Source organism: Nymphaea colorata, chromosome 9, assembly GCF_008831285.2.
Source record: "Nymphaea colorata isolate Beijing-Zhang1983 chromosome 9, ASM883128v2, whole genome shotgun sequence".
Lineage (NCBI taxonomy): Eukaryota > Viridiplantae > Streptophyta > Magnoliopsida > Nymphaeales > Nymphaeaceae > Nymphaea > Nymphaea colorata.
The window spans coordinates 19,874,749-19,886,100 of record NC_045146.1 but is presented as its reverse complement, the minus strand read 5'-3'; the positions used below and the strand labels follow the sequence as shown (position 1 = coordinate 19,886,100).

At 39.2% G+C, this 11,352-nt stretch overlaps 1 protein-coding gene across 7 annotated transcripts in view; it reads right to left on the bottom strand.

The window, feature by feature from the left end:
* Positions 1–2,781: 2,781 nt before the first annotated feature.
* LOC116259847 (SNARE-interacting protein KEULE-like) overlaps positions 2,782–11,352 on the bottom strand; it is a 38,743-nt gene continuing 30,172 nt past the window's right edge. For 6 of the 7 annotated variants that reach the window (XM_031637799.2, XM_031637801.2, XM_050079391.1 and 3 more), the window contains 7 exons: positions 10,907–11,020; positions 10,456–10,530; positions 5,966–6,159; positions 4,978–5,068; positions 4,806–4,895; positions 3,566–3,848; positions 2,782–3,394 (listed from right to left, as the gene is read on the bottom strand). In XM_031637799.2, the coding sequence (XP_031493659.1) occupies positions 3,795–3,848; positions 4,806–4,895; positions 4,978–5,068; positions 5,966–6,159; positions 10,456–10,530; positions 10,907–11,020 (618 nt within the window). In that variant the 3' untranslated portion in view covers positions 2,782–3,394; positions 3,566–3,794. The other variant, XM_031637797.2, reaches the window with a different exon arrangement.

The window sequence follows — 11,352 nt, the reverse complement described above, 5'->3', positions numbered from 1 at the left end:
AGTTTTACACTTGGAGTTCCAAGGCAGTTCAAATCCCCAAGTAATGCAAGAGGTCATGGTTTGGACAGAAAACTCTTTGTATGTCTGGTAGTAGCAACTCTCCAATAGAAAAATGAAGTGCAGATAAACTCCCATTTCCATTTCAATAGGATTGTAAAAATAATAATTCCATTCTGCAGCATAGATCTACCTATGTTGAAGAGAAATGTTTCCACATTTTCATCAACTTTTCTCTATTAAACAAAGTGCAGTATAACGTACATATCTAGCCTTTGTACTTGAAGGGAGAGTGATCTCTGGGCTGCCTAATTATGCATAAATTGAATCGTATATTACATTATAATCCATGCATTTTGATCATGATTTTATCATTTAAACCTCGTGTTTATGTTGCTTCAAGTGTTAACGAGCTATCGTTCGAATTTGTTGCTTTTGGAGTTAAAGTCGGAGATTTATATGCAATTTTGTGCATTAGAGCAATTTTTCAAGAAGATTTAGATCTAGATCCATCCAAAAGGGTTTAGATTGGATTATACTAGATGTAAGCATGGGATCCAAAATACTATGTCCTCAATTATTTGAAATTACAACAGAAGGCTCCATAGATGATGCCTAGAATGTTTGAGAATTTTGCAATAGTTTGAGTAATTATGAACAATTGCTAATTTTAAGCCTCGATTTGGAACAGGTGTCACGTATAAAGTATAAATAGAAAAAAGTGCAGCAACATAGGTTGTCCTTGTACCTGAGAGATCCAATTTTTGTCTTCATTTTCTTTAGTCTAACACCAATTTCATTGTGCTAAGATAACATGTTTCGTCGACCCCTGTGAGTACAATGCGCGAAATACCAGGGCGAACTGCACTGTAGGGACTGCTCTGTCCATGCAGTCTTGAGTTCTGTACCGGCCGTTTGGCTACACACTGCCGTCCGCTTGGCGCCGTCGGCAGCATGCTCGACCACAGCGGTGGAGCCAGGCCTTCAACATAATGGAGGCGGAATGTGCGCCTGCTACCGTGTGCCTTCCTGGTGCCTCAGTAGCCGGTCTCGCCCTCAGCACTGTCCTTTGACAGGGCCTGGAAGCCGCGCCCACCTGGTGCCTCGCAACTCACTTGGGGCTCAACCGCCGGTCCTAACTGTGCCCTCGATAACAGCCTATCCAGTCCTAACGAGAACAATCCCTGTCCTCAACTTGCTGTCCTAGAGAATCTGTACGGTGCTGGGTCCCAACATGCAACCGTCGTTCGGAACACTGATGATCCAAGCTGTGCCGCTGGTCTGCTCTTACTCACTGATCAATATGCTGTGGAGTGAACAACTGCGCACAGGGTTGGACGCCTCCTGGCAGGTTGCACGTTGGCAACTCACTCTAAGTCTCTTCTATCCTTTGCTTGTCAGGAGACCAGTGTAGTAGTAAATATGCCTTTTCATCCCTCTTTAGAATACAGTCTGCACAATTTTCATTTTTTTTCTTTGTGACCAACGCAGGTTTCATTTCCAGCAAGTTTAGGACTATTTTTGATGCAAGTTTTTGTTGCTTTTCATTGTTTTGAATTGATAGAATTAGGCTCTAGAATCGTCGTTGTTAGAGGGCCAAGTAGAGAGTGTGATCTAGGGTCGGCCATAGGTTAGATTTTGTCTATTGAAATTGTGCATTTGGAACGTCGGGACTCGTTTTCATTGATTGTCTTTGTTCCTTCCAGCAAAACACCTTAGGGAAGAACTCGTCTGCCTTAGATTGACCCAGGTAGGAGGGCCCAGTGGAGCATGGTCAACTTGGGTCAAAGAGTTGACTTTTTAAACATTACTTCAATCACCGTTGGTCCATGCTTCATCTTTTGCCGCCTTTGGCTATGCTTACCACCACTCACTTCTCTCTCTCTCTTTCTCACCATCGTTCACTTTGTTCCTCCATCAAAGTTAACCCTAACCGTGAATAGGCCGTTCACTGAGGTTAGCCACATTCCAGCCATTTCAAACCAGGCGCCATATCAGCATCATCGACCGTGTAGGCTTAGTTCAGTCATTTTCTTAGCGGCCAATAACTGAAACGAAGGTCTGCATTTTTCTCAACCACCCATTTTTCGGCAATCAAGCGGTTGAGAAAGGCCGAACGCATCGGCCAGTGTCCAATACCTGCCATCCCCCACTTGGTAGAATGGCGCAGAATGTCCAGCTACCGATCAAGCAGAAAATGGTTGGCTAGATTCGCCAATTTTCCAGTTGGTGGATTAGGGAGACTACTTATTGTTCTCTTTTTAAGTTGCTCGTTTTTTTCCCAGTGATTCTTCGACTTATCGGTGCATTATCTGCTTATAAAAATGGCGCTTTATGACATCTTCTTTTATGACATTTTCAACATTTAGACACTCTCGTGGCCAAATGTATTGTCTGTGAATGAAGCCAATGTGTTCTGTATACGTTTATCATTTAACTATAAAAATAGATTTTTTCCATAAATTATCCGCCATTAGTCTGCATAAAAATTGTTGGACTCTAGTCGACCCATTTCCCAGCTTGTGGGCCACCAAAAAGTTTTGGCTTTTGAATAGAAAAGGTAAACCTAACTTTCAGAAGACTCGAGATAAGATTTTCTCAAAGCAAGTTTTTACCATATCTAGAGCAGTGCATTGGCCCCGTTCAGTATTTTGCCAAACCCTACCATTCGAGTTTTAGATATAATCGGCGTCCAACCCAAACCTTGATGGTCGATGGTTGACACTCTCTAAATCCGGCATATAAGAATCAAGTCGCCTTTGTCCGTTATTGATTGTTTGCACATTTAAATCAATGGCAACTTATAAATCCATACTTTCTAACAACCTCTTCAGCGTAAACACGACAAAGGTAACGAGATGCATGAGTCTTAGCGATAGGACAAGCCTGTGAATTCAGATAGATGCTTCAGGGGGCTGAGAGCCGAAAGAACACCACGCGTGGCTGCGGTGAGAGAATTTCTTGGTTGGGGCGTTTGGTACTGCAAGTTAAGTCGAAACTCCCTTTCGTTTACTGATAAAATACCCTTCCCATCTTCGATCTAGATCTTTTCACACACACCGCAAAGGTCTGAAAAAAGTGCACCGACATCATTTTGCAGAAGGTGTCTTAGTATATCAACCACATCTACACCATTGAAGGCCGATCACAGAAGGTTTATCTAAGGCCGGTCAGACAGCCTTCGTGGAAACAGCGCGGCAGGGAAGTCATTTCACAGAATAAGAGTTAAATTTTGGCGAAGGCCCCAACCTGTTTCTCCAGTTGTGTGACTCCACGCAGAGCACCCGCAACCAAACGTTCGCTGTTACGGTACGAGAGGACGTTATTGGTAAATGACACCCAAGAACATCAAGAACAAGATTGCATCACGTGATCCAAGACCTCCCGTGACAGTCGGCTGAAAAATAGACGGACATGAAAGTTTGCCTTAGAAAATCGCCAGAACCAGAAACAACGACTTTATGACGTTTGGTGCACCAAATGAAGTCAATAATTATGCAAACGGTATAACCATACTTTTAACATATACAAGTTTTACTTGTACGAAATGGTTGAGCCGCTCAAGTACCTGAATCCCGATGACTCATCTAGAACAAGAAAACAGGCGATGTATCCTGCGTGGGTGTTCACGCACCCTTTGGAGTAAAGTAGCCCCAAAGCAGCATTGACTCTGGCCTTCTAGTATCTATACCCTTCCCAGTTTACCACCATTCTGAAAAGTTAGCAACTCAGAGCTTCTCATATCAGAAGAGAGGGCATCAAAGTCCGCCAAATAGTATAAAATCAATATCAGTGTGTTAAAATTGAAGAGCGCCCAAAGAAAGCTCTTGAGCAGATAGCAACTTCAACTTCTGCAAGTATAGATGAAGAAAGAATAAATAAAAAAAAACATCGCAGGTCAGAAACATATTCATCACGTATCCTCTCTTTCTCTCTCCATTTAAATATGACATTTAAGATATTTTTTTTAAGAAAACTAACCTTATTGATATGATTTTAAGAATATGTTGATGCAAAACATATATTAAGTTGATCAATTTTTTAGCTTTAATAGTGTTTTTGTATAGAAAAAATGAATCGCTCCCATAGCATCAACATTTTGATAATAAAAAAATCAACATTATTTATAAAAACAACTCTAGTCAAAACATGTTTTATATCAAAATAATTTTTATAAATATATTAAGATGTTTATATTTTATTTAAAATAAATTGTTAACAAAAAGTTTAAAAGGTCTGGTTTTTGTCCCTGACCTAATGGTCTGGTTTCTACCAATTTCTCTCTCTCTCTCTCTCTATATATATATATATATATATATATATATATACATGCCAACCACTATTTATAGCTGCCCAGCGCCCTGTAGCCGGTTTGATTGGATTCCAGCCAATTTTGTTCATTTTGACTTCACAAATGAGCTTGGACAGCCAATGTTTATAGGTTAATAAAAACTGCTAAAACCGAATGCAAAGATTGAATTTCATGGTCCATAAAATTTTTAGTCAACCTAAAATTGTTGATCTTAAATCCCTCATAACTGGTTTGCGCATAGGGATTTTTTTTCAATTCCATCTATTTGAGCTGGCTCTGCTCATTTAGGAAGTTGGACAAAATTGGCTAGAATCCGGCAAATCTGCTGCGCCATATATCAACAAAGATTGGTTTCCTGTCTACTATCTATAATAATTTAGGTCCATTATTCACCAGTTTATGCAAAGAGAACGGCTAAGCATGGAACGAAACTGCTGAGTGGACTTGAACTCATCGTATCAAAGTTCCTAAGAAACCAAGAAACTGAAATCCTTACTGTGACGAACTGTGGAGGATCATCAAGGTGGGATGAACCAAGGATTATCTCCCGATTGAGCTCATTGGTTAGCTTGTGGGCAGCACGTAGCTGATGAAGACACCATAGAGAAGCATATATCATAGATATGCAGAATATATGTGTGCATGTATGTACATATTAGAGAGAGTACCTCGGAGCGAGTAGCTCCACCAATGATGAACACAAAAATACGCTGTCCCATCCTTTTAAAATCAGTTGATGCATGGCGAAGAATAGAATCACTAAAAACACCAACAAATAACAAATCAGAAGGCATAAAAGTGTTCCAAATAAAAAAGTGAAGGAGCAGGGAGGGATCGTGATGGTTTTATGCCCACATGCCAGGTTACCCTCCTATTCCATTAAAAACACATGTTTAAAAAATATTTTCTAACAAGACTAACAGCACAAATGTAATGCTCATGGTACAAAAATCAGAATGGTTTTTAAACCACAGCATGTTGGTGCACCGATCTATTCAAGGATTCAGCACTTACAAAATTCATAATGTTGTACATAGATGAGAGGCTGCTTCTTGGGGAGATACAGCTTTTAAAAGCATCTACTGTTTTTATTGTGTGTATCCTAGATTTTAGAAGACTTGCAATTTTGAATATTTTTACACTTCCACATCATGGAATTGATAATTCTTTATTTTTATATTATACTTTTTCTTCACAACCAAATGGTCGATCTAGTAGTCCAGCTTTATAAAAGATTTGTATGGTTCAAGAACGTTAGAGACAAGATTTCTATTGAGAAGCCATATATATGTCTGTGTGTGTGTGTGTGTGAATTGAAATCTGCTGGCTGTCGGATGGCTAAATATTTAAAACCTATCATTAAGGACACCATATTGCCAATGCTCCCGTGGCATGATGCTTTTAGTAATGGTTTTTAAATCTCTCTCTCTCTCTCTCTTTCTCTCCCCCCTCTCTCTCTGTGCATGTGTGTGTGCATTTCAAATATAAGAAGCTAGAAAATATGAGAATGATAAGGACAACTTGTGAGCCGTTGCCTCAACGTGATTAGATTGCTCAATCCAATCCGATGGATCGTCTTTATAGTCTTGTCATTTTCTAGTCATTATGTGTGTGCGTGTCAGAGAGAGAGAGAGAAAGAGAAAGATGTCAAGTTACCTTGAATAGCCATCATCAGAAAGACGGGGTTTTGCCCAAGTTGCAGTTCTTCTTGACTTTATGGACTGGCCAGGTTGAGCTTGAGTGGTCCGCGTTGGTGCAACATGAGACCCTTGATTAGTTTGATTAGGATCGTTCATGCATGGAAATTCATTCTTTGGCAGTTCACCTTTGCTAAGTTGTCTAATCAACTCCTAGAAAACCCAACATGTGTATCAGTCTATCAGCAAATTTAGATGCATGATACCATTACTAGTAGTACATGGAATAAATCATGAGTTTGACTTTCAGGTGGTAATTTTAAGTAACTTCAGATGTAATTGTCACACGTGTGGCATGAAAAATTCATGGGTCTGAACTAATTTCAAATAGTTAAAATGTGAGAGAAAACGTTATGCTGATACATGTCTTCCAGATTCAGTTAGATGCAGTTATGAATTGCCTTTGTTTATCAGTAAATACTAAAAGCACAACCCACTTATTTGCTTTTAGTGTTTCTCAATAGATAAAAGCAACCAATTACTGCATTATTTACTTCAACCAATTACAGCATTAATTTGTCTTCTAGATTCAGTTAGATGCAGTTATCAACTGCTTTTGTTTATCAGTAAGTACTAAAAGCACAACCCATTTATTTGCTTTTAGTGTTTATTGATAGATAAAAGTAACCAATTACTGCATTAATTAAATATAGAAATGATATACAGAAAAGCTATTACTCACATTTCATAACTATGACAGATACATAACAGTGCACAAACAAGTAGAATAACAAAGGGAGTCCAACTATGTTCATAGACTAGGATAGGATACCAAGATGACTTTAAATGCTTTTGTTTTCAATTTTTTGAACTAAACATAACTTTCCAAATTTACAATTTCCAGTTTTAGATTAAAACGAAAGTAGGTGCGTTGATTGCTCCAACCCTTGACTAGTCATGTATAACCATGTCTAAAGTTGTGCAATTGTTCACCTTCTTTAGACAAAGCTGTGACACCCAATAAGAGTGTCGATATGACATAGACAACTATCAGGTCCATCAGAGGGTACTTGGTGGTTTTGCTACTTTTTCTTATGTCCTTTTGTTATCTTTCTATAGATCTGAGTTGCTGGTTATATATGTCAATGCATCTGCTGTTCATTTACATAAGTTATTACTTAGCCCCCAAAAGTTGGCTCTCATGATATAGACAAATCAAGAGGTCCTATAAACAATGCCAGCATGACAAACAGGGAGAGAAAAGGAGATCCTGAAATTAGTAAACAATGACTACTACTCTTGAATTATATGATGAAACTAAAAAACAGTCATGTAATATGTAGGGTAGTTTTGCAACTATAAGCATCCTATCTAACTGCAAATCAAGGTGCAGGTTGTGTCAAAACTGGTCTGACCCAGCAGATATGATCAATGTAGCATGGTTGCTGAAGCTTGCACCGTAATTTCTTATTTCTAACTTAATTTTTTTTTTCATGCAAAACAATTTATGTTTGTGCTTTGAAATTCATTGAAGACCTACTTACCTGTAATAATCATGTGACCAGTAATCAGTTCTCTGAGAAATAGACAATTTTGAATCATCCAACTCAACCATAGCTAGGAAAAAGAAAATGACACTTTTTGCTAGATCCAAAAATACCAGAAAATATTTCAAATATATCTAAAACTAGAAGCCATTATCTGTAATAATCCAACCCACTCCCACACCAGTCTCAGGTCCCTAGTCTAATGGATCCCATCCCACCCCTAGCAACTTTGGTTCCGACCCAAAAAGTCTAAGAACCAGGACAACCAAACACCTAACAACCTCCTTTATAAGCTCTTGAAGATCTCTCATAATTTTCAATATGGGACTAGACTTCTCAAAGCAAACATTATGATCTACCTCCCGGCACATGCATCCGCACATGTGGAACCCTAGGTCCAAGTGTTGAACTCTGCTTTGATACTACTGTAATGACCCAACCCAGCCCCACATCAGGCCTGGACCCCTAGTTTGATAGATTCCAACCCACCCCCTAATAACTTAGTTCCGACCTAAAAAGACTGGGAATTAGGACAACCAACCACTTAGCAACTCCTTTTATAAGCCTTTAAAGATCTCTTACAATCTTCAATACAAGAGTACTGCACAAAGTTGGTTGTTACATTATCAGAAGTCATCATTGTACCAACTTCATTAGTTTGGAAGAGAAACCTTGGTCTGGTACACATAGAATGTCAAAAGCTAGGGCCATAAAAGTAGCTAAATGGTACTACAGAAAACCAGTGGATGAGAATTGTCTAGACTCGGTTGCAAGATATGTGAGTGCAGAGGTTTGAATAGTTGCAACCATGGGAGGAGGAGCTATCTATTTTAGAACAAGCAGTCTCATCCCTACAGAACCTACCTGAAGCACAAAAACAAAATCAGTTGGTCATGGAATTGAAGATCCCTACTAATTTGGTGAATGGCAGGCAAAAGATGAGATGAAGTGGACATTGGAGATGGTAATGATTCACCAGTTGGCTTCCAAAAGACACTGAGAAAGCCACAACCATTTTCTCTCCACAGGTGAGCTGGAACATCACGAAGAACAGAATGCTGATACCAAGCTGACTCAATTGGGAGGCAAGGCATTCTTATCTTAACATCTGCACAGGCTAGGATGTTGCAAATGCCCTCTACAGTTCAGGAGAGTAAAGCAGCAATAAACTACTTTTTGGGCCTAGAAGCACCCACCCAGATTGAATGGTCAGAAAACAGATGTTTCAGGTGGTAGCAGAATATTATTGAACAAGATGCTGAATTTCTTGAGGAGTTCTATAGAAATTCCATCCTCCCACTCATGCATCACTTCATCATAACTTTGATGACTAAAAAAAAGAGATGCAAGGGGACATTTCTTGTTTTATGCACGTTGTCCTTTGCTGCAGCACTTAACATTTTAAGAAGTTCTCGCAATAAGGATCAGATTTGCTATCTTATCAAACAACTTCAAGTTGCTTAGTGACTAGTGTTAATTCCACAAAGGAGCATCATGCAGCATGCATGGATTGATGGTTATTACAGAATTAGCGCATCCTATGGAGCGATCAAAGCAACATCTTTTCATGTTGAAAATAAATTCTTGATAAGCCTTCAATTCAAGCTTTTGGAATTACAATTCAAAGTGATTTAAGGCAATGGGTTTTGGGCTGGACCAAAGAATGCATTGAATTCAGAAGATATCCTGACAACAAACGGGAAAAAACACACCAACCTCGGGTGAGCCAAGGGTGCATCAAGGTTATCTTTATCTCCTACCCACTAGTGTCTATTTATGGCAGCCTCACCTACCCTCTTTTCTTCATGGTTTTTTCAAAACCCTACGCAATTATCAAGGAGAATTCTATTCAGCAAATGACAGCTATCACCTTATTTTAAGGGTTTTATCCACCATCTCTAGCCTAGCAACTAACAACAAGAACAGTCTTACCTATTTAGTCAATGTGGATGGTGACACCCAAAATGTGGCATCTGGCCACAATCAGCACTGCTGACAGGAAATTCTCTATAGCTAAAGTTTGTGCAGCTTACAGCCCCCATGCATAATTGCTTTCCAAAGAATCAGTTGTGGGCTGCCGGTCTTATCAAAGATCTAAAATTCTGGTTTTGTGCAGCTTGCAGCCCTCATGCATAACTGCTTTCCAAAAGAATCAGTTGTGAGCTGCCGGTCTCATCCAAGATCTAAAATTCTGGCTTTGTTATGGCTTCTTGACCATCTGCAAATTCAGCTCATGCTGAAGAATGGGGTTACCATCCCCCACATTAAGCACATCCTATGCAACTTCAACGAGAAGCCCACTGGTTACCTATTTTGGTACTGCCTAGCTACACAAGAATGGGTGCAGAAAACATAGAAGGCACCTGCGCAGTTACTCCCAGAGCTCAATCCCTCATAAGAGACCTCATTCAAAGGCCAGGCTAACTGAGACATAACAGCATCTAGTTCCTCATTTGGAGAAGCTGGTTCTGCACTTTGTGGAGAAAAATATGGACTCTGCATAAGGAGGTCATGTATGTAAGAGAAGGATGGAGCTGATTTTGGTTACCAGGAGGGTGCAATCAGATGTTTTCAATACAGTTAGATCAAATGGGGAGATGAGCAGACAGTCAGGTGTTTGAGGCACTTAACTCCATGTGCCTTTACATGTTTACATGTTGTATGGTATCTGGCCTTGCTTCCAACTTTCATTGGTTACAGACCTGGGTAACGTTATTCAAACCACCCACTCTCAGTGCAAACCCCCACCTTCCTTTTTTTTTTTTTTTCTTCAACCTCTCTCTCCATATAATCAGCCCTCACTCAGACTGGTTAAGCTGTTTTTAACTGCATAGTTCAGAGTCGCATGAGTTTTGACTCATGTTGCATAGAGAAATACTCATGCATGCGCACATAATCGCTTCAATGAATTTTAAAAAACTAAAACCCACAAAAATAAGAACAAATTCTGAATTCATTATACCTCAATCATGGGATAGAACTTTGATAACTGCCATGTTTCCTGCTCGGTTGCTTTCTCTTTCCTTACAGCATGTTTCTTACAAAGAATAGAACAAAATGTCAGGCAAAAATCAATGAAAGACTGTAGATGTAATACAGTTGATCACAAGAGTGCTGGAGGATTTTCCAGTTGCATACAAATATCGCCAAGTTTTATAGCAGAATCAACTGAATTATGTAAATATGGTAACACAAGCTAGGAAATTCCTCAAAAGAACTTATATTGAGCTAGTTGATGTCTATTAAGGTCTCCACAAAAAAGGAGTTGTATTACTGAGGCCATCGATGGTATGTCAATTTGTTCTCCTCTGCAATTTCTCAATTTTCTCTTAATCCCAAGTCTTCCCAAGGTTTTTCATCCAAGAAAAACACTACCAGACCAAAAGTACCATCAATAAGACCACTATATTTACCTTATTAACGTCAAATTTCAGAGAGAATGCTCCTGACATTTTCTTTGCATCTGGGCCTCCTAATAATCTCATGTTTGTTACTGCCTTCATATCTTCAGTTGAGAGCCGTGCTAACTTTCAAATAAAGCAAAAGATCGTCTTAAATTTAGAAGTCAAAACTAGGATATTTATGAAGCACATTTTAAATTCAGAAAGGAAAAGAAAAGATCATCAGCCTGATAAAAAGAAATGTTAGCTTGACTCCTACCACAACCAAGATTTCCTGTTGGAATACAAATAGCACACATGTAGAAAATAGGGAACCATCATGGCTTGAAGACAGCTTTTCATACAAACAACACAGAAATTTTGTAAACAAATACTGCATTGAGTCATAGCCCCGATGCAAGGACATAATAGGTTCAGTCCTATGATACCAACATTTCTTGTTGGAATAAAATGTCAAT